This window comes from Colobus angolensis, unplaced genomic scaffold (assembly GCF_000951035.1).
Source record: "Colobus angolensis palliatus isolate OR3802 unplaced genomic scaffold, Cang.pa_1.0 Scaffold14, whole genome shotgun sequence".
NCBI classification, from domain to species: domain Eukaryota; kingdom Metazoa; phylum Chordata; class Mammalia; order Primates; family Cercopithecidae; genus Colobus; species Colobus angolensis.
The window spans coordinates 7133055-7157279 of record NW_012114488.1 but is presented as its reverse complement, the minus strand read 5'-3'; the positions used below and the strand labels follow the sequence as shown (position 1 = coordinate 7157279).

Below are 24225 nucleotides of genomic sequence, written 5' to 3'. Positions count from 1 at the left end.
GCAGGGTACAGCAGGTGCAGCAGGTACAGCAGGTGCAGCAGGTGCAGCAGGGTACAGCAGGTGCAGCAGGTACAGCAGGTGCAGCAGGTACAGCAGGTACAGCAGATGCTGCAAAGATTGCTCACAACAGCAACAGCCTGGGACAAGCCAAATGGCTGTTAATACTGAATAAATTGTGGGTACATAAACCGCAGTATATCCAGGCAACAGAATGCTGTACAGCAACGGAAACAAATCTCACAGACACGAAGTGAAAAAGGCAAATCACAAAAGAATGCACTTAAGATAAGAGTATTACTCTACATATCAACAGCCCCAGATGAGACATGTGAGAGGATTCATTGTGATGAAGGATTTCTCGGTGCCTCTTTGCCAGCTGGAGACCCCCAAGGCTGGAAATGCCCCTGCCTGGGCCTCCCTTGCCCCCGGCTCTCTGTAGGAGGTACCTGCCTACTCAGCCCGCTTGTGTGAGGCTCATTTGGTCCCACTGCCCTGCCCTGTGCCTCTGGGGCTGGCCCGGCCCCACTGCTGTTTGCTGTCACATGTGGCAGCTGCCCAGCTCTGGCTGAGGGAGGAATGTGGAGGGCTACTGCATTACAGCATTTTTCATACCCGCATTTGGTGAGTCCTGAGTCCCTGTCCTGCATCCAAGAAAAATAGGTTACCCTGACAGCTGAAGGGTGAGCAGGGCGGAGTTTTGTTTTGTTTGAGACAGAGTCTTGCTCTGTCGCCCAGGCTGGAGTGCAGTGGCACAATCTCAGCTCACTGCAACGTCCACCTCCTGGGTTCAAGCAATTCTCGGCCTCAGCCTCCTGAGTAGCTGGGACTATAGGTGCATGCCACCACGCTCAGCTAATTTTTATATCTTTAGTAGAGATGGGGTTTCACTATGTTGGCCAGGCTGGTCTCCATCTCTTGACCTTGTGGACCACCCACATCAGCCTCCCAAAGTGTTGGGATTACAGGCGTGAGCCACCGTGCCCGGCTGGCGAGTTTTATTGAGTGACAGCTCTCAGCAGAGAGGGGACCCAGAGAGGGCAGCCCCTACCCTCAGTCAGGTGGTCCCCCAATGTGGCTGAGTCTGGGGCTTTTATGGACTCAGAATGGGAGAGTGCATATTGATTGGTTTGTGACTATGCAAAAAAGGCTAAAAAAAAGGCATGACTCAAAGATGGGCACAGCAGTGTCAAAAACCAATTAGGGAAGAGTGGGTATATGTAAAACAGGGCCAATCAGAGGAAAGCACACCAAACAGGAAAAGAGGTTCTCAATCTGGTCTGTGGATTTATCTGAGACGTGGTTCGGCTTTCAGACTGAACCTGTCTTTGGTTTGGAGGTCGGGTTTCCCTGGAGACTCGCCTGTGTCTGCTTGGGGATTTCTCTGACTCCTGCTGTTGTCAATTGTTAAGGATGAATGGCAGGAGGCAAAACTGACAGGGCCAAGACAGGCCAGGAGGGGTGGGGGGAAAGCATGTGAGGAGCTTGTGGGGTCCAGGAAGACGAGGAGGTTCGGGGAGGGCTGAGAACGAGGAGGCCGGGAGGGACTGTGTGAGGAGGCCGGGAGGGCCCAGGAGGGCAAGGAGGAGGCCTGGAGGGCCCAGGAGGGCAAGGAGGAGGCAGGAGGGCCCAGGACGAAGGAGGCCAGGAGGGCCCAGGAGGAGGCTGGGACGGCCCCGGAGGAGGAGTCAGCTCCGGCAAACCTTAGGCTCACAGCAGCCCAGGGGCGTTCTCTTCTCAGCCATCTTCACACCCACCTGCTCTGTCTTCTCTGCTGTAGTGTCTTTTGCAATTTAAGATGACTTTTCAATGGTGAATAATTAGCACCTCCTTACAAGGCAGAAGTGCCATGACTTAATGAGGAGGAAGGAGGTCAGAGGCCACTCCCAGCCGAGGAGTCAGCTTGGCCCAGAGGCTGCAACGCCTGGCCGCCTTCCCCTGGCCTTCATTCTCACAATTTCTCAGAACTGTCCCCATGGTGATGCGACGGCAGCAGAGCATAGGCAGCAGCGCATAAACCGGCAGGAGATGGACACTTAACCCTGACAGTGGCTCTTTTGTGGAAATAGGGCCGAGGAATGGGGGACCCGTCGGAAACCCCCAGCAGCAGAGACCCCCATGGCAGGACGGAGCAAGCAAACAGCTCCAGCCCCAGGCTCAGCTCTGAGTCCCAGCCTTCCACCTGAAAATGGCCCTCCCTGATCCGCAAGGCAGGTCAGAACCACACAGTCAGTGAGACCTAGGAATGGCACAGAAGGTGTTCAAGGCCTGATTTCAAACAGTCTGGTGGGGAAGGGACAGAGGGGCCAGAATTCCCAGAAGTCAAGCTCAAGGACCACGTGGGAGCATGAAGGACACAGCCCATGTCTGAGGACGGTCTCCATGGGAGGTCCAGACATGTCTGACACAGGAACCCCAGCCCAGCCTAGCCCAGCCCAGCCCAGCCCAGCCCAGGAAGAGGAACCCCAGCCCAGCCCAGCCCAGCCCAGCCTGGGGAGAGGCCCGAGCGTGGGGTTGCCAGGCCGCTGGCCAGGGAGAAGGCCCTCTGGGAGGTGAGGCCCAGCAGTCAGGGAGCTATGAGGCAGAAGGTGAAAGGGGGTTGCGGGAATGCCTTCATTTTTCGAATGAGGTCCAGTAGGAGGTTTCACAAGACAGATGAAAGGGTTAGACTGGTCACTGAAGGGAAAAAAGAAGTAATTATCAGTGAGCCTTGAAATAAACGGAACATAATGAAGTTTACCATCTTAAAGTAGAAGTTCATTTTTACATATTTGAGAGATGCAACATGTGGATTTGTTTGGCTGCTGCTCAGAACAAACCAACAGAAAATATTGTCAAGGCAATCAAGAATAATTTATTATGGCCTTGCTAATACAAGATTCCAAAAACTTACCGGTTTCGATACAACGTCATGGTGGCTAGTTAAAAACTACATGTTCCAGAAAGCCACACTGAAGTATGCAGGAATGCAATCACACGCTCATGATTGGCTTTCAAATTCCTCAGCAGAGAAAAAAGGGGAACAAATGTTCTCACGGTCAGTAATTGTTGAAGGTGCACTCTGCACCCCCACTGCCCCAGGCACCAGAGGAACAGCGGTCAGTCTTGGCCACGTTGCTGAATCCCATGAGTGATGGTCAGTTCAGGAGGGGAAGCACCCAGCATGTTCCCCACCACAGCTGACATGGAACAAACACGTAAGAGGCAGAGACACGAGGGGAAGCACCCAGCATGTTCCCCACCACAGCTGACATGGAACAAACACGTAAGAGGCAGAGACACGAGGGGAAGCACCCAGCATGCTCCCCACCACAGCTGACATGGAACAAACACGTAAGAGGCAGAGACACGAGGGGAAGCACCCAGCATGCTCCCCACCACAGGTGACACGGAACAAACACGTAAGAGGCAGAGACATGAAGGAGGGAAGGATGGAAGGAAGTACGGAATGTGTATTTTAACAAATAGGAATTCGCAAAACAATGCAGCAGCCCTAACCACAATAAGAACGCATCAGCCTTGTATTCTTAGATTTCATAGCACCGTGTACTGACCACATCGCCGTTCACTAGCAGCCTTGGTGCTCTTCTCCTTGGCAACTCCCAGATACAGTGGAGAGGTCGGTAGGACACAGGAGCTGAAACAGATACAAGCCACATGAAACTGGGACCGCAAACAACAATATGATAGAAATGTTTCAGTGACACACACACTTTAGAGACGGTTACAAATGACTAATTCACGCAGCTATGGACAAAACAGTATTTGAAAATGAAAACTGTCAAGCGTATTCTTATCCTTGTAGGAAAAAATTAATATATTCTTAATAAAAGTGCTGCTTTATAATGTACATCCTGTTCTGAAATAAAATAGTGTTTCAATTAAAATAAACTATCAACTATTTCAACAAGACAGAAGCAACAGCATGAAAAAATGTTTCTTCCAAACAGTGTTGGTACAGCTCAGAGTTTCCTAAACTTTATTTCTGAACACAGAAAGAAATCCAAATGCCGCTTACTTGGTTGAACACGTACACACACTCCACACTTGAAGACACTCTACCTGGCTGGCACCGAGAGGCTCTGCCTCAGGCCGGGGCACTGCTGAGCCCTGACCAGCGCGGCCAGGTCAATCTCCAACACAGCAATCTTCCCGTCAAAGAGGGAGGCCAGCAAGCACAGCGTCTGCAGGGACATAGTTTCAACATCGTTAGCGACACTGCCCAGTAAAAGCAGACTAAATGTGCATCTGCACACATATCCCAACTTCTGCTTCATTCTCACAGCAGCAACATCGCCCTGCCACTCCTAAAACGTTTTCACACACAAAACCCCATTTACTCAGCCAGTCGTTACAGGATCACTCCAAAGAAAGGAGAAATTGGAGGCACAGATCAGCACGTCTCACAGACAGGGAGGGCCGCGTCTCAGGACTGACCTTGTGATCCGTGGTGCGGTTCCTCAGGGCACACGATCCGGCCAGCGGGATGCTGAGGCTCTGGAAATCTTCCGTTCAGCAAAGACCAGGAAGAACATGATGGGGAGAGAGGGGCACACACACACGGAGTCACTGCCCAGGCCCCGCCACACACACTGCAGGCTGGGCACCACATATTCACACATACAAGGCCCCAGGCCGCACACACACCAGAGCACAGACCACACACACACCAGGCCCTGAGCCTCCAGGCCCCACTCTGAGGCCGGGCCGTGACTCGGACTGGGACCTGCAGCTCAGCCTCCTGGAGAAGCCACATGTCCAGCACCAGATCAGAAAGAAAATGTGTCATCAGAGCTGTGACCATTTGGGGGAAGGAAAGGCTGAGTTTTCAAGGAGAAGCCATGCCCGGCTGAGCTGAGGAGGGGCAGGGATGGGTGGCTGAAGGGAAGGGGGCGCATGAAGACACAGACGGATCCCGCAGCCCTACAGAGGTCTGAGCATTCAGGGCTGGAAAGGAGGCACCAAGAGGAGCAGCGCCTGGGAGGCCACCGAGGAGGCCTTGCTGCAGCAGAGGAGAGGGACAGAATCCAGCCTGCTTTTCAGAAGTCGCCTGGACTCCTGAGCAGAAAGGGTGCAGCTGGTGGCAGCCACAGAGCCAGGAGAGGACAGGTGGGAACCACTGGGGTCAGGGGATGAGATGGGGTTCTTGAGGGAGGAGGATAAGGTGGGGGATGGGGGTAGAGGTGACTGTTCCTACATTTCTAGGGGTGGCGGAAACTGGAGAAGGGAACCAGGGCTGGAGAGGAGAGTGCCTCGGCCAGGTTTATGCCGTGCGAGCCTGGGGCTCCGGGAGGCTCCCTAGGAACGGTGGAGAATCCAGGGGCTTCCCAAGGTGTTCCTGCGGGTGTTCCACGCTGCTGAGGCCCGGGCAGCCAGGAGTGCCAAGCGAGGGCCTGGTGGATGGAGGGAAGGAGCGGCTCCAGGGCTGAGTGACCGCGGGTCTGGGAAGGGCCCTCGTCCCTCAGTTCCAGCAGCACAGACGTCCTCACATCCCCAGTGCTGAGTTGTGACTGAAGCATCTCATCCTCAGATTCACAGGGCAACGCCTTCTCCACAAACATTTTCACCACCCCACATACCAAAGGAAAACATTCCAGTTACGTGGCATTTATACCAAAGATCTTACCCCTGTAATATAAAGCAGCTTCCACTTCCAGGTTTGCCAGGTTAAATATGAATAAGCCCACCGAACTTCCAATCCACACGCATTGGGTGTTCTCAGAAGAAAGACTGATTTAAGGAAAAAAAGAAAAGAATACACACTAATCTTATTCCTGAAGGCTGGGCCCCACACCCGCCCCCTCGCCTGGCTGTGAGCTCTCTGCAGGAGTGGGGAGCGTGGGCCGGGGCAGGTTCTTGCCAGTGAGAACCACATCTGTGCCAGGCTGGCATTTCAGCCTGTGGTGGGTCCCCTGGGGACCTGCTAATGTCTGTGAAGATGCTCGCTCTGACCTCTGTGGTTTCTATTTTCTTCTAAGGTTATAGAAAAGGTTGGCGCCAGCGCCTGGGCCAAGGCCACTGCTCAGGTAGACTCCGAGTAACTAGACTTGAAGGCCACGCAAGCTGCCCACCCCAGGGAATGAGGAACCAACTCCAGGAGGAAAGTAGCTGGCCCGAGGCGGCAGAGTTAACACCACTGCCAATGGGGTCTGTTAATGCACTGAGAAGCCACCTCCAGAGAGGCTGGACGTGGACTTGGCAGAGGCCCCCAGCTGGAACCTGTTTTCCAGACCTCCCCCTCTCCAGCCCCGCCCCAGGCAGCGCCCTGGGCACCTCCTGGGCATCCACCAGCACCAGTCCGCGGTTCACCCAACGACTATCGTCAACAGAATGGGTCGTGTGGCTCTGGCTTAGCTCTGAGGGATCCCTCTGCTTTAGGTAAGACAGGGAAGCCTCAAAGTGCCTCAGGTCCATGCACCTGCCGGGAGCACAGCATCCAGCCTCCATGCCCACCCTGCTTCCTCTCTGTGGTTTGGACCAAGCAGGGAATATTCTGCTCCAGGGGCAGCTCTGCACAGAGACACAGACAAGCAATGGCCAAGGCCATTCAAAAAAAGGTTGCCCCCTAATCTCAAGCATTTTGGGGAGGAGAGGTCAACGTAATTGTAACACATTATTTAATCACAGTTAAACAGTACTTCCTTATGTTGCCAAATATGTATAATATTTCTACTGCGCACAGAAATAAATAAAATGTGTCTGAGGTTAACTTTAAATGTGTAAAGTACAGCACAGTGGTAGATGGGAAAGTCTAGGCCATTCCGATCACCACTTCTTCTTTCTAAAGAAAAAGTCATATCACAGAGGCAAAGATCTCCCTAGACTTTGGTAATAAGCTTAAAAATCCTCCAATTCCTTTTATTAAAGACACTTACGTATCATTGCCCAAATTTACCAACTTTAAGATTTAAAACATGCAATCCCAAGAATGAGGTTAGTAATAATCAGAGACAAAAATAATTCGGTTTTATTTCGGTCATTCTTAGAAAATGAACTTAATGTTCCTCTAAGGAATTTAAGAGTTTCCTTTATATGGCATAGGCCAAGTTTTTGATGCTTACCATCCACATGCAGAATTTGGGATGAGTGAGAGATCGCAGGGTGCAAGTCTCAGTATAGGAAATGTTACTTCAACCTGCTCTCCTTTTCCCAGAACACTTGTAGACAGAAGCTGGCTTTCTTCTAGGGAACAGAATTATTGACAATCTGAGAAGTGAATTTAAATGCATTCGTCAGGTTTAAAGGCTGAGGACTGCCACACAGAGACGCTGCAGTGAATGTGCACCGCAGAGTCACTCCGATCACGCATCGAGGAAAGCACTCGGGTAACACCCAGCATGAGGTGTGTGCACCGCGGAGTCACTCAGATCACGTGTCGAGGAAAGCACTAAGGTAACACCCAGCATGACGTGTGCAGATCATGTGTTGAGGAAAGCACGAGGGTGACACCCAGCATGATGTATGGGGATCACGTACCAAGGAAAGCACTAACGTCACCCAGCATGAGGTGTGTGCACGGCGGAGTCACTAGGATCACGTGTCGGGGAAAGCACGTGGGTAACACCCAGCAGCAGGCTGCCTGGGAGCGATGCAACTCCAAGTACAGAACCAGAGCAAGGGAGTGGGAAAGAGGAGATGATTAACTGAAAGAATTTAACTTCATATTTGCTAAAACGAAGCTTAAGATTTGCTTCAGTAGTAGATAATTATTTATCAAATAAATAACAAAAACGAAGGTTTAAAACCTTAGGAAAAAATTGATATACTGGATAAAGGTAATTTCAGACTTAATATGAAAAAAATAGCTTAAAGTCATCTACAAAAAAACACAACCTAAAAGAAAGAATGAGTAACCAGAGTGAGGAAGAGTGCAGGCTGTGAGCAGAGATGATTATGCAATACGAAACGTCAGCTGCACACACCAATGGAAGAGGCGGCCCCTACATTGAAAAGTAAAATCAATGTTTTCTTCCAGGAGAGGGTCAGCTCCTTTGTGACAGTACAGGAGATAAAAAGCGCACAGAAGTGAGCTGTGGTCAACAGGAAGCAACTCTGGACAGCAGGAGACGAGGTGAGCACGAGGGTGCGGGGCGGGTGCAGGTGGCATCTGAGATTCACAGGCCAGGTGCAGACGTGGAGGGTGCTGGGCAAGTGCAGGTGGCATCTGAGTCCTGCAGTGTACTTTTCTGATCAGCATGACCTGCCCTCCTCAGTCGCCCACTGCAGGAAAGCAACCCATAGCCGCGCAGCTGCTGCCGTGGGGCCTCTGCTCTTCGGTTCACCAAAGCCCTTCGCCCTTGTCCCCACACACACCAGGTGCCTCCGTCTGCTGATGGCCCACCCCTCACACGACCTGCAGGGCCTCAGTGGTTTTCTGAGGTTGCGGCCATCGGCTTCTCCTACACTGGCACCTCTCTCTCCCCTCTGTGTGACCTAGGGCCCTCGACACAGCACCTGGTGAGGTGAAAGACTGGGCCAAGTGGGAGGCCTGAGGGAGGATCTGAGCAACCCACCTGGCCGACTGCACAGCCCAGACTTTAGCCTTCTCATTGAGAAAGTCTCTGTCTTCTTCCTTAGGTCAACCCGTGCCACACGACGATAGTGGTGTTCATCCATCAAACTGAAGATCCAAAGCTACAAAAGCAAAGAACATGCAGACACGGCGCTGCAGCAAAGGTCCTTACGCAGAAGCAGCAACACCAGAGGAGGAGCAGTGAGGACACACACGTCACAGGAAATTCCCTCCACAGCCTGCAGACGCTCCCGGCACAGCTCTCTCCTGCCTTCAACATCCACCCTGGAGGCCCTCCTTACAGCCCACGCCCACGGTGTCAGGGCACTTTCACACGGTTGGCACATTAGCTCAGAGCACACAGGCAGGATCCTATTGTGCAGGCCTCCCCAAGATGCTCCTCCAGGACCCCTGGGTGCCAGGCTCTCTGCACACACACCCACAGCTCCTCCAGGACCCCCAGGCGCCAGGCTCTCTGCACATACCCCACAGCTTCACAGCCAAGAGCACGTCCCACATGCCCTGGGTGAGAAGACAAGGGCAACAGTGGTTAATTTTGTCAAAAGGAAAAAAAAAATTTAAGTCTTCATGTGAAATGAACTTAAAATGCTCACCTAAAAAAATGTTTTGAAAAAGACCAGTATCTAAAGGTTTTTCAACAGTGTGTAAAGCTGACGGGAAACAGGAGCACAAGGAGCACTGGGGACGCCACCAGAGGAGCCATCCAGGGAGATTCTCCAGGGCACAGGCAGTGTGAGTGGGATGTCTGCTCACAGCCCTCTTCTCATCAGGTTTTAAAGGTCACATGAGTGGCCCTCACTTGAGCGGCACTCCAGAACCATGTATGGAGCTCTGGGACGTGCAGACCCAGCTCCTCCGCAGACCAGGGGGCCCAGGGCCATATTGAACCCGCAGTGATGCCGAGACCCACAGAAGGTCACATTCTCAGCACTGAGGTGGACAGGTTTTTTCAAATCACAGGAAAATACAAAGTAGCATGAAGACGGAGACCCCCGTGTACACGCTCACGTACAGGAAAAACGGAGACCCCCGTGTACACGCTCACGTACAGGAAAAACGGAGACCCCGTGTACACGCTCACGCACAGGAAACACGGAGACCCCGTGTACACGCTCACGCACAGGAAACACGGAGACCCCCGTGTACACGCTCACGTACAGGAAACACAGAGACCCCCGTGTACACGCTCACGTACAGGAAACACGGAGACCCCAGTGTACACGCTCACGTACAGGAAAGATGGAGACCCGCGTGTACACGCTCACGTACAGGAAACACGGAGACCCCCGTGTACACGCTCACGCACAGGAAACACGGAGACCCGCGTGTACACGCTTACGTACAGGAAAGACGGAGACCCCGTGTACACGCTCACGCACAGGAAACACGGAGACCCCCGTGTACACGCTCACGCACAGGAAACACGGAGACCCCGTGTACATGCTCACGCACAGGAAACACGGAGACCCCGTGTACATGCTCACGTACAGGAACGTCTGGGAACTGGAACTTCACTCTGTGGCTGTCTCACCTGGCCGTCAGCACACCCAGTGACCAGCTGCCTGCTTTCTGCATCAATGAACAAGCTGAGAAGAGGATATGCTGGTGAAAGCAACATTGGAAAATTTAGCTTTATAAGTGCCTGGTACCAGGTAAGCCGAGAACGATCAGTTTTACTTATCTCTTTACACATAATATTTAGTTACAGTATTTCTGTTAGTCAAGTTTGAACTATTCCAAAATAATTTCTTCACCAAAAAGCAAAAATTGCATGTGAATACAAATGTTGAAAACCCCATGAGCACAAGGAAGGCTGGGGACGTCACCCCAAAAGGACGCTTCGGGAGTCTGCCTCAGATGGGTCCCAAGGAATCCCATCCCACCTGCCCGACAGAAGGCCTTGGTGGGCTTAAACCACGGCCCAGCTCTGGCTGCTTTACAGCCTGGAGGGAGGGCAGCACTGCTGTTCAATCAACATTTTACTTGGGGCAGAAGGATTCCTGAGTCAGCCAGAAATAATAAAATTTCAGACTTAGTGATGAAAACAGCAATCAAATGGATGCCTTGTTTTCTTGGGAAAAAAAGTTGTTGCCTAAGATGTCGTTTCATTGAAAATTTACTCTGAACTGTCAATACTTTAGGAGAATTAGATAAATGAATATTGAAAAATGCTACACGCCCTAATCAAACTATGAATGAAATCAAAGATCAAGTGTATCACTATTCTTGGCAGCCAAATAGTAATTCCGTATAATTAATTTCAGAAAAAAAGATTCCAATGTACGTCCAAGAAATGCGCTTCACCCTGAAAGAAAGCAATGTTTTCAAGTCATTATAGCACCACAGTCTACACATGGATACACTAACCTCAGAAAGAATGTTAAATCTTTGAGAAGATATAACAATAACTCTACCAGGTCACCAAAGTATATGTATATTCTTTAACGGGCATTTTCATGTCACTTATCCCACGAAAGAATGCTCTCCTTTTAATTCCCTAACTCTCTTCTTCCGGAAAGACAGAACATGCAAAAGAGGAGCAAAGCGAATGCAGGAAACCAGTGCCCTGAGGCTCCAGGAGGACAAGCACAGGGGCTGCACGGGAGAGGTGCGGGCGCGTCACAGGCCGCTCCTCGTGCCGTGCTCCACGGACACCTGCACCATCAATGCTGCTTCTGTGTGACCGTGTGCCAGCTTCATTTACCAACAAAAAGCCATGTGAGGGAAGAACGCGAGGACCCTGGCATTCATGAGCTGCACACGTGCTCAGTACCTGACCACTAGGCCGGGGTGTGGTGCACGCCCACGCACATGCTGGATGGGCAGGGCAGTCCTGGCCTTACCAACACCGCTGGTTCTGGGACTTGTTTCTACAGAGAGCAGAGGGCTCGCCTTCCCTGGGTGCTCAGGCATTTTATCTGACAGCAAACGTGCTTTACTCCTCCAAAACAAAAAGGCCCAGACTCCAAGCATACATTTAATTTTAAGTGAAAAACATCAAGGACATTCACTGTTAAGTGAATCTTCTCCCTGTGTGGACGGGAGTGAAGGGCTGTAAGTCTGAGATTGCCTCATTCAGATCCACTTGAATGTCACGGCTCCATCTTATGCCCTGGAACATGCTCTAGAAACCGTGGTTACACACAGCCTATTTACAGGAAACATGAGAGTTTTAAATTTACCTGATAACACAGATGAACTGTATATTAATGATCCTGTACAATGGTCCCAGACCTTTGGACAAACAGAGGATTCTTTAGAAGAGGTAACAACGTTGCCATTTTTGCAACAGGTTAAGCTAACAGTACTAGCCAATATCAGATTAGTCAACATAAATGATTATCTAAAACAGAAAACAATAAAATGAGCAGTAAAATAATAAAAATGTAGAAACACAATAAAAGATGTCAGAATCAAAAAGAAACAATTAACATCACTTCCATAAATAAACCCCTGGTGGATTGAAGAATTGGAAACAAACACGAAACCAGGTTAAAAACAGTTCCCAGGTACTTAGTCAACGCTGCCAAGAGAAGGAGAACCAAGCGGGAGACTGTACCGCCTACACCCTGTCAGATGTACACTCGCGGGTCAGGTCTACACCCTGTCAGGTGCACACTCGCGGGTCAGGTCTACACCCTGTCAGGTGCACACTCGCGGGTCAGGTCTACACCCTGTCAGGTGCACACTCGCGGTCAGGTCTACACCCTGTCAGGTGCACACTCGCGGGTCAGGTCTACACCCTGTCAGGTGCACACTCGCGGGTCAGGTCTACACCCTGTCAGGTGCACACTCGCGGGTCAGGTCTACACCCTGTCAGGTGCACACTCGCGGGTCAGTACTACACTGTCAGGTGCACACCGGTGTCAGCCGGATAAAAACTGAATTCGCATTTCATTTTCTTCCAGATCCTCATTTCGTGCTGACGGAGCCCTCCACCCTGGAACTGGCTCTCCTGCTCTGGGCCTGGGAAATGCCGTGGAGAAGAATGTGTGCTTGGGCTCTCCCAGGCCCGGGATGCAGTTGTGGGAAATCCCCGGCCACAGAGCCGTCCTGTCAGGAATCCAAGCCCAGTCAGAGACCCTGGCAAAACACCGGGCTTGATGTTTCCATGGAAATCAGGACAGCGGTCGCCTTGAGGAAGTGGGGTAGAAACAACATCGCTCAGGCGGCAGTGGCCGTGAAGCCACCGCACAGCTCCCCTCTCACCACAGGTCTTTCCACAGCGCATGCCACGTGGGAACGCCGTCCATCGTCCATCCCTCACCTTAAAGCCTCTGTCCTCGGACACCGAGATGAGGGTGCCTGCTCGCCAGGGACAGAACTCCACCGCAGTCACCGGGCCCAGGTGGCCCTGCAGCTCGGCCTGGACAGCCTGAGTCTGAGAGAATGTGTGCAGGAAGGTCAGTGATGGAACTCTGTGGTGGTTATTAACATCAGGATGTTCTACGTATGTCACAGAAAATAGCTGTTACAAAATAAAGCCCATATTATTCCTCTTTTCAAGTTGGAACTCTCTGTATATAAACCAAGGGTGAAAAGTCAGATGTCTGAGCTAAGAGGAAAGCTCAGGCCACAGGCACAATCTCAGCAGTGTTAAAAGATGACACTAACCAGAGCTGACCCTGAGCGAATTAGGAAGCTGGCGTCTCCTCAGGAATCCTGTCTCCCCACTGGCTGCCCCATGCATCTGCCCTGAGGCTCCCTGCCTGTAACTCAGAACGTACCGCTCTGCGTTCCCAATCCCTCAGCATCTGTTCTCCGCCCGGGACTTCCTACAATAAGACAAGATGGTGCAGCAGTAGGCACTCATGAGTTATCCTTTCCTCCTGAAGTCCCTAAAGCCTCCTACAGCCAAGAGAGCACCCCAGAAGTCAGCGTGACAAGCTGAAGACGCACAGGGCTTCGTGTTTATATGGAAATCAGGCTTGAACAGCATGACAGAGGAATGGAGTAGTCAGAGCATCGGGGGTTCCTAAAGGTCACAGTCATCGCCCTGAGAATATCCCCAGGGGATTCCAGGCAGAAGGGCTGAGGCACTGTTCTTGAATTTTACAGCACTCCATTTAAATAAGACAAATATCCCTTAGAATACATGCAGAAAAAATAAACATGTATATATGGTGACTTAACTTACAAATAGACATTTAACTCTGGAAGACCTTCTTTAGTAATACAACATATCAACAAATACAACTTAGAATACTGAGTATATTATGCCAGTTACCATCAGATTGTTTAAATAAAAGGCAAGACTATAACCTGTGTAGGAATAGGGAGTCATGAGACTGAGTGTTACGAAATATACATTTCCATTTTCTCCAATTTCTATAAAATAAAGCTAGTCCACTGTCTATGGTATGAATAACATTATAGCCTGAAAAATATTTATTTCCTTTTAACATTTTATGTTGATTAAAAAGTGCCTTTTAGGCCGGGCGCGGTGGCTCGAGCCTGTAATCCCAGCACTTTGGGAGGCCGAGACGGGCGGATCACGAGGTCAGGAGATCGAGACCATCCTGGCTAATACGGTGAAACCCCATCTCTACTAAAAAATACAAAAAACTAGCCGGGCGAGGTGGCGGGTGCCTGTAGTCCCAGCTACTCCGGAGGCTGAGGCAGGAGAATGGCGTGAACCCGGGAGGCGGAGCTTGCAGTGAGCTGAGATCCGGCCACTGCACTCCAGCCTGGGCGACAGAGCGAGACTCCGTCTCAAAAAAAAAAAAAAAGTGCCTTTTACTAGAAAGTGCTCAGTACTCATTTGAAGTCTTTCAAATCAAATAGCATAAACTGTTGACTTGCTGAGTATGCTGTTAAAAGAATGTGAGCTCTTCACGGACTCACGTGACAGCCATTCCCCACGTCTGAAGGTCATTCTCCCCCAGTGAAGCGTCTTTCAATTGACACGCCTGCTGCTAAGGAAGCCTGGGGAGGATCCCACCGGCTGCACACACATCTGGAGCAGGCACCTGCTTACTCACCTGCTATGTGCCCGATTCAGGGGTGTGGCTCCGACCTGACCCCAGGCTGACTGTTCTCTCCATCTGGGACCCAGTATCTTCCTTCAAACACTAACAGTTTTACGCTTCTTCCTAATCCACTTTGGTTTTCCTTTTCCTGACACAACAATGTTAAATCTTCGGACGTTAATGGTAGTTTTGTTATAAATGGTGGGGTGGCCTAATGTTAATCTATCTATCACAGGATGTTTACAACAAAACATGAAATATTTACAACTGAAACACCAACATATCCAGAAAGCTTTCACAGACAGACTATAAAGAGTGTAAAGCCCTTCACCTAACTCCTAGATACTTCCCATCATCTCTCTGTGGCTTAACTCATGGTGTGAACTTTTTAAATTTATGAGCCTTAATTTCATAATTAGTCCAAAAATAGCCTGAAGACATAAATGTCTTCTCTCCCAAAATGCCTATTACACATGAGGCCCATGAGAGCCAATTACTATTCCATGCCTAACATCCTCCCTCGCCTACGTTTATTAAGTGGCTATCACGGGAAAAGCGACGCAGGCAAACAGCTTTGTTGGCCATGTTGACCTGGCAAATCAAAGCCACAAAAATGACCCCAGGCCTGGGGTCATCTCCAAAATCAGGCTTGGGCAGAGCAACAATTCACAGGAACCGAGTCTTCCTTCGTGTTCCCTTAGATTCCCCCTTCCTGATTTCTAACACTGCTTTCAGCATTGCAATGGGGTAGCTGACTGTTCCCGTCACACCCGAGGTTGAAATCACACAGACAGGAAGAGGCGACACGTTTCCTTAAACTAACCCTGGTGATGAAATGGTTGCGAAAAGTCTGATTCTTGATGAAAAGAACATTTTGACAAACGATATAAACAAAAGCGCTATGCTAGGAAGGATGCCTACAATCAGGGAATATCTGAGAAATAAAAGTTTTGTAGAACATGTTTCTCTAAAGTCATGCCTGATACCCATATTCCATAGGGAGTTTTAATATTTATAGAAATATTACTGTCTGACATCAGTGGTTTTCCAATTGCAACATAAAGATATGATTTTATAAAAGTAAACTAAATTTAAGATATAGCTTTATAAAAAAGGAGTACAGAAAAAAAGAAAAGACACCTGGGCAAGGTCCCAGAACCTGGGAGGCACCATCAGCCAAACCCTTCCGTGAAATTCACGTGTGAATTTCAATCTTACCTCAATATCCAGTGTGAATACTTTGTTTCCAGCACATACGGCAACAACATGATCATCCGGGCTCAACTGTAAACACAGCACCTTTCCCAAAAGCGAGCCCACGACAGTCCCTCGAGGGACCAGCCCTAGAGTGAGTTTCACCATTAGTGCCAGTTCACCAAATGCATTCAGCATTACATTAATCTGAGAAAAATACGGAGAATGTAACCCTCTCTTCTAAAATTACTGACAGAATGCCAATGAGCTTTGATGTGATTTTGATTCTCTAGGAATATCAAAAATACTGGATATAGAGAAGTCTTCTGAAAACCTGGGAAATGCAGCACTTCCCTGCAGAGAATCCCTCAACATCAAAACAGGAAGACGCCTTCCTCTGGAGGCTGCGGTACCTACGCAGTGAGAGTCATACACATCAAACTGCGTGTTTTGATGCTTCTCACCCACATCCAACCCCATGTCCACCCTCATGTCCAGGTTCAGCTAACATCCGTTGGAAGGAAGGGAGTAGAAGCCTATCCAACCGAGGCCTCCAAGGACTAAGCAATGGCAGGACACCCACAAGCAGCCAGGAGGTTCCCAAGACCCGGACAACATGTGCAGCAGCTGCAGCCTGATGCAGAGTCCCTCATGCAAATCCACAAAGGTGAAGGAAGAAATGGCGGGCAAGGTCATCTGGTCCTAGTGTGCACCACGGACCTATCACCAGTAAAATGCAGATATACTCCACCCAGAGCCTGGGAGAGACACATGTGCACATGCCCCACAGCCACCAAGTCTACAGAGAGACATGTGCTCGTGTTCTACAGCCACCCAGCGCCTAGAGAGACACACATGTTCACGTCACACAGCCACCCAGTCTAGAGAGAGATACGTGCTCATGTCCCTACATAGAATACATAGGTTTATAGTCTCTTTGCATTTATGTTTTAACATAATCCTCTAACTTCTCTATATAATTCCGCAAAACTCAAATTCCTTAATGTGGTCCCCACCTAACTTTTCAACTTCCTCAGATGAGACTCTCCTAACATCAGCATGCTCCAAGCACAGAGGCAGGTTCTCACGCTCCCCAGGGCCTTGGCACATTTGGGTCCATCTGCCAAAAGCACAGTTCCCTATCCCGTCCCTTCTCACCCTCAGCCCACATGCCCCTCCCTGAGATCCCGTATCTCAAAGTACCCCCATGCATGTGCGTGCTGCCCTGGCCTCATCTGCCTTCTCCGCTGCACACTCACAATTCATAGCCACTCGGTCGCTGGCTTACATAGTGTCTCTCTCAAACTCTGAGTTGTGACTTCCACAGGATTTGGGATCAAGCCCTTCCTATTCACCACTGGTCTCCAGCCTGAAATATTACAGGTGCTCAAGAAACCTTGCTGTGCAAGAAAAGAATATTTCAACTTTCCTACCTGTTTTCAGGTTGATACAAAATTGACAGTTCTTAAAATAAAAAGGGACATAAGATCAAAACCAATGAGCCTGTAAGATCAGCATAACACAGCAAAGGTCAGTGAGTCTGAATGGCCTGGTGCCCTTCCCATATAAAGCACCCTGCTTGCATGCCTGGTTTCAAGGTAAAGGGAATACAAAATTACCCCAAATCCCCCTGAGGGAACGGTGCTACCCAAGAGAAACACACTTGGCTGGTACCAAGTATACTGAAGGATGAGTTATTCCCTTTGTAGGTTTTTAAAAACAAGTTTTTGATTTTCATTTACCTTGAAGTACTTTCTCTCTACATTCATCCAGGTTCCACATTATAACATAATCCGGCGATGCTGAGCAGATTAGAAGTGGGTTCACTTTATTTCCAAAAGCCATAGCAGTAATTGGCTGATGGTGTCCTCGTAAGATTAGAAGCTGAGAAAATTAACAAAAATAAAACAGATTATAGACAATATTTAAAAATAAGAGTATAACAACATAACCTCAAACCTAAGAAATTAAAAGATTTTTTCAAATACATTCATTTTACATATTCATTGTTAATTCATTTGTTAAAATCTCTGCTATGTACTACTAAATTATTCTCTCAACCATTTCACTGCTATTCACTGTCACACACACTAATAAAAAGATACAGGTTACCTTGTTCTTCCATTTCTTTATAACTTGTTAGTTAACCAAATATAGAACATGTCTCCACTACATGCCAGAAGAGGTAACAGCTGAGCTGAAAACTGAAGAAGAAGAATGAGGGGTTGACAAAAGGAGGGGAGCAATGAGGTCCCAGGGAAAACAAGGCATGGGTAAGAAACTGCTGAGACAAGAAAAGGAGTGAGAGGAGGCTGGAGAAAGGTGAGGCCCAGGTGTGGGGACCCTGGCAACTACACAAGGAGTGTTGATAGCACTCTAGGAAATTAAAATCCAGCAAAAAAATGCACAGTCAGAATAATACAGTGACTAGCTTTGTTTTCCAGGAACAAAACATTGCTAAAAGTATGGAGCAGATGAATGTTGGGGGTACACTGGGCTGGAACGCATGAAAACACTCACGGGAAATCCAGTAGAGACCTGGACTAAGATAGTGACGATGGAGATGGAGAGAAGATGATGACTGAAGATTCCGTGACCAACGGATATGGAGGGATGGAGGGAAAAACAAAAGCAAAGGGATAGGGTTTGAGGTTAAAATCCTGGGTGAACGATGCCACAAGAACAAAATACAAAGGGAAAATGGGATGGGACGAGGGTAGACCATGGTCCATTTGGTCCATAGTAAGTTGAGATGCTTATAAGGTGATGTTAAATAGACAACAGGCAGTTTGATATGAGAGATATCACTGGAGAATTCCACTTCTAGTAAAGGCAGGATACGTCACCTCATCAGTACCAACCCTACTGATAAGAATTACAAGAAAAACTGGACAAAATTAAATATATATATACACATATATATACACACACACATATATACGTATACACACACAGAGACACACATTTTGAAGGCATCAGAAAGCAACCAAGTCATGAAGAATTATGATAACAAGATTATAGGGAAGAAAAAAAATGAGGGAAGTGACCCCAGTATCTGGGGTCACTTGTCCCATAAAGATACCTACTATAGAGAGAATCTTCTGACAATTCCACTAAAGGCAGTTGAGGAGCTGAGATTCAAGGGGCTAAGGGCACAAAAACGGTATAGTCAAATGAGTCATCTTCAGGGACACAAACAGAACTATCATATTGGGAGATGGGCAAAGATTTCTGTCACCTTACAAAGTAATTTTGAGATACAGCTGACTGCCTTAATGTTGAGAACTCTACGATTTTTTCCTGTAAAGAAATACGAATGGATTTTAGTAAATGTCTGCCTAGAATACAATCTACTAAGGTGAGAGGGATGGGCATGCTGCTAAACCTCCTAGGCTTAGAATGGGAACCCCAAAAAAGACAAAATCCAAGGAGTAAAGATGAACTGTCAATAAAACAACCCTCATCAGAACTGACATCCAGCTATGAATTGTCTTAATACCTGACTAGTTCAGGATAATCCAGGATTGCCAGTGCCCTAAACATGACCAGTGACTAGAAGCTAACATAAATCTGATCTGGAAAAATGTAAGATAATCCAGAGTATCAAATCAGCTATACTTTTTTTTTTTCATATATAAAGTCCAGCAATCTAAAAAATAACCAGGGATTCAAGGAGACAAGACGATTTAGTCAAAACAAAGAAAAATAAGGAATAGAGAAATGCAATGCCTACAAGTCATCCAGATAGACTTGAAACCAAACTAAAACTGATCCAAATGTTAGAATTACTAGACAAGAACCTTCAAACCATTATTAGAACTTTTTCTGCATGTTCAAAAGTTAAGTAGAGGCATAGAAGATATTTAGAAGTCCCAAACCTAACTTCTGGAGATGAAAACTAGAGTTAGATACCATTTTAAAAAACACTTACTAGGATTAACCACATATTGGATGTTGCTGAGGAAAAGACTGGTAAATTTAAAGATAAAGCAATAGAAAATATATACAAATGAAAGAGAGAAAAAATACATTAATAAACATGAAAGAGTATCAGTGAGCTGTGGGAAACTTCACATCATCTGACATACAAGTAAACAGAGTCCACAACGTTTGGGAGGAGGAGAATATTTGAAGAAATGGCTGAAAATTTTCCAAATTTGATGAAAACCATAAACCCATAGAACCCCAATGATAAAGTTTGGATGTCCCCTCCAAATCCCATGTTGAGATGTAAACCCCAGTGCTGGGGGTAGGGCCTACAAGGAGGTGTATGGGGGCAGATCCCTCACGGCATGGTGCCATCCTCATCATGGTGAGTACTCACAAGATCTGGTCATTTAAAAGTGTGTGGTACCTCCCCCCACCCCTTGCTCCTGTTTTTGCCATATGACATGCCTGTTTCCCCTTGGCCTTCCGCCATGATTGTAAGGTTCCTGAGGCCCTCACCAGAAGCCAACCATTTATTGGTGCCATGGTTGTGTCGACAAAAGAATCAAACTCTGTAAAATATTTTAAGAGACTTATTTTGAGCCAAAGACGAGTGACCATGGCACGTGACACGGCCTTCAGGCCCATGTGCCCAGCGTGGTTGGGGCACAGCTTGGTTTTATGTATTCTAGGGAGGCACGAGACAGCAATCAAACACACTTAAGAAATACATTGGTTTCCTTCAGAAAGGTGGGACAACTCAAAAGCTGGAGCTTCCAGGCTATAGGTAAATTTTAACATTTTCTAGTTGACAATTGGTTGAGTTTATCTAAAGATCTGAGATCGATAGAAAGGAATGTTCAGGTTAAGATAATGGACTGTGGAGACCATGTTTTACTGTGCAGAGGAAGCTCTCAGCAGACTTCAGAGAGAGCAGGCTGTGTCAGGGGCCATGGTCACTCATATTTGGCTCAAAATAAATCTCTTAAAATATTTTACAGAGTTTGACTCTTTTCGTCGGCAAGACTTTGGGGGACTGTTGGAGAGACATGATTGTATTTTGCAATGTGAGAAGGACATAAGATTTAGGGGACCAGGGGTGGAATTACATAGTTTGCATGTCCCCTACAAGTCCCACGTGGAGATGTAATCCCCGGTGTTGGAGGTGGGGCCTGGTGGGAGGTGTTTGGCTCATGCCGGCTCATCCCTCATGGCTGAACGCTGTCCTCACCACAGTGAGTGGGTTCTCAGGAAATCTGGTCATTTAAAAGCGTGTGGCACCTCCTCCTGACCAGTGGCTCCTGTTTTCACCCTGTGAGGTGCCTGCTCCCCCTTCGCCTTCTGCCATGACTGTTAGGTTCCTGCGGTCCTCAATAAAAGCAAAGCAGATGTTGGTGCCACGCTTGTACGGTCTGCAGAACCATGAGCCAATTAAATCTCTTTTCTTTATAAATTACCCAGTCTCAGTTATTTCTTTACAGCAATGCAAAAATGGCCTAACACATACAAAAATAAGAAATACGAAGAAAAATACACCAAAACATAGGAAGAACAAATTGTTCAAAATTGGTAATAGAAAAAGTTTTAAAGGCAGCCAGACAAAAATAACCCACTGTATACATGGGAACAAAGATAAAGATAATAATAGAATCCTCACTGAAATGATAGAAGAGCAACATATTAAAAACCTGAAGAAAAATCTGTCAAACTAGAATTCTCTACTCAATATAAATCTTCAAAAACAAGGCAAAATAAAAACTTTTTTAAACACACAAAGGCTGAAATAATTTATCACCATATTTGCACTGAAACATATGTTAAATAAAATACTTCAGGCAGAAGGAAAATGCTACCAGACGGAAACATGCATACACACAAAGGAATGAAGAGCACCAAAAATATAATTACGTGGGCAGATGTATAAGATATTTTTCTTTCTTAAATTTAAGGGCCTTAAAATTAAAAAAGAAAAGGCCGAGCGCAGTGGATCACGCCTGTAATCCAAGTACTTTGGGAGGCTGAGGCAGGCGGATAACAAGGTCAGGAGATCAAGACCATCCTGGCAAACATAGTGAAACCCTGCATCTACTAAAACTACAAAACAAAACAAATTACCAGGCATGGTGGTGTGCGCCCGTAGTCCCAGCCACGCGGGAGGCTGAGGCAGGAGAATCGCGTGAATCTGGGAGGCGGAGGTTGCAGTGAGCCGAGATTGTGCCACTGCACTCCAGCCTGGGTGACAAAGTGACACTCCATCTCGGAAAAAAAAAAATTGAAAAAGAAAAATGAAGGTATTTTTCTTATTGTTTAAATATCTTTACAAGATCCCTGAATGTTTAACAAAAGTAATAATGGACTGCCAGGTTTGTAGCATATGTAAAAGTAAAATGCATGACAAAAAAACATAAAGGTTGCGAGAGAGGAAATGAAAGATACACAATACTAACATTAATGAAAATAGAAAGTAGCCAAAGAAGATTTCTGAGCAAGAAATATTACCAGGGATCAAAAAACAATGTCACTTTATAATAAATGAAGTCATTTCAAGAAGACATAAAAAATACTAAACACAAATGTGCTTAATAACAGAGTTTCAAAATACACGAAGTAAAAACTAATGGAAGACAAACAGATAAATTTGCAATAAGAGTCACAGATTTCAATATGCCTCTTTCAATAACTGACTGAACAATTGGATGTGAAATCATCAGAATACAGAAGACTTGAAGACTATTAGCCACCTTGACCTGACATTTATAAAACAAAAGACACAAACAAAATTTTCCTAATAGTGTTACTTGCAATAGTCAAAAACTAAAAATAACCTAAATTCTGACCAACAGGAGAATGCATAAAGTATAGTATATCCATACAATGAATATTAATCAATAATAAAGAAGAATGAACTACTGAATGCAACAACATGGATCTCAATTATCCTGAGTGAAGAAAGCCAGACAAAAATGAGTAAATATCGGATATCACCAAGCTGGTAAAATCGAAGCTAACCCACTCATATCCTCCGACAATAAGAAAAATTCTGTACCCATCCATGGTCAAAAGTCTCTCTACAGGAGCCTCAGAATTCAGGCTGAAGTTGTGAAACCCTAGTGGAGTCAAGATCTTAGAAGGTCATTTCGAGAGTTCAGACCCACACCTAGGTGGCTGATTCACTAAGCATGCTCTTAGCTTCAAGCCCAGAAATGGCTCAGTCCTCCAAGGGGCTTGGCTACCACTTCATCTGGCCTTGAGCCTGCAAACAAAACCACCAGCCAAAGAGTCTGGCAGGAATCACACACTCTACTAACTGACAGAAGGGCTCATCTGCCTGTTGACATTGGTCCAGGCAATGAACCTGAAGGCTGCCCTGTGGCTTGGCTCTAATTCCCTCATCTGAGGTCCCAGGTAAGAGCTGCTTACACAAAGACTCACAGGGAGACTTGCCCGTATCTTGCAACCTGGGAGTCTCAGCCACCCTGACAGGCCTGCCACACTTCCTCCCATGACCGATCCTGAGGGTACCCAGTCTCAGCTCTGGGCTCTTCTGCTGCTATCAGGGAACTATCCCACCTGTGCTGAGACCTGCTGGGAGATGCATGCTCCTCTGTGTCAACTAGACTGACCTCTCCAGTCTCCTACCCACAGCAGACCATAGGGGGGCCCAGTTCCAGGTCCAACTCCTCCTGTTGAAATTAGGGAAGTGTCTCATCTCTGCAGGGACTTCCTCAGAGACACGCAACCCTCTGAATCAATGTGACCAGGCTCTCCAGCCTCTGTCCCACAGCAGATCCCAGAGGGGCCCAGTCTCAGCTCCAAGCCCATCCTGCTGTAGTTAGGAAACTATCTTATTGGTGCAGGGTCCCCCGGTAGACACATGATCCTCTGAGCCAACAAAATCAGCTCTCCAACCTCCACCCACAGCAGATCTTGAGGGGACCCAGTCTCAGTTCTGGCCCCTCTCACTGCTGTTAGAAAACTATCCATGGACTCCCAATCTCAACTCCCATTCCTCACCTGTGCAGAGACCTGCTGGGTGACACACCTGTCTGGGCCACTAGGACAGCATTCTGGACTCAGATGCCTGGTCAGCATTCCCACAGAGCCCCAGTACCCACACTGAGTCCTACCCAGGTCCATCTGGGCCAGAAAGCTGTATCAATCTCAGAGTTCTTGCAAGACTCACAGCAATCCTGTGCTTGGAGCATCCTCTAATGCTGAGATGGCTGTAGCGGTCATGGGCTCAGGGAACTCAACAGTCAGTCTATGTAGAATCCCTGGAAGGCCCTCTGAAGAAGGACAGGCACAAACAAAGCCAAACTTACGAAGACTTAAATAAATACCTAATCCCTTAGTACACAGACGTAACCACATGTCCACAAGCATCAGCAATGCTCAGGAAAATACGACCCCATCAAACAGACAAAATAAGGTGCAACAGACTGACCCTAAAATAACGAATACAGGTGATCCCTAGACAAATCATTCAAAATAGCTGTTCTAAAGAATCTCAAGAAAATTTAGAAAAACAGAGAATCAACTCTGAAATCACCAAAGAAACTTAACAGAGATTGTTAATTTAAAAAAAAAACAAACATTTTGGAGCTA

General features: G+C 47.5%; 1 protein-coding gene across 1 annotated transcript in view; it reads right to left on the bottom strand.

The window, feature by feature from the left end:
- Positions 1-24225, bottom strand: part of WDR27 (WD repeat domain 27) — a 116464-nt gene that overhangs the window by 76495 nt on the left and 15744 nt on the right. Inside the window, exons 4-15 of the mRNA XM_011935085.1 lie at positions 17436-17577; positions 15718-15842; positions 14512-14514; positions 12798-12998; positions 11713-11764; positions 10062-10132; positions 8511-8631; positions 7059-7179; positions 5624-5727; positions 4435-4502; positions 4060-4181; positions 3552-3634 (exon numbers count right to left, since the gene is read on the bottom strand). Of these exons, the coding sequence (XP_011790475.1) occupies positions 3552-3634; positions 4060-4181; positions 4435-4502; positions 5624-5727; positions 7059-7179; positions 8511-8631; positions 10062-10132; positions 11713-11764; positions 12798-12998; positions 14512-14514; positions 15718-15842; positions 17436-17577 (1213 nt within the window). The remainder of the gene's footprint in view (positions 1-3551; positions 3635-4059; positions 4182-4434; positions 4503-5623; positions 5728-7058; positions 7180-8510; positions 8632-10061; positions 10133-11712; positions 11765-12797; positions 12999-14511; positions 14515-15717; positions 15843-17435; positions 17578-24225) is intronic.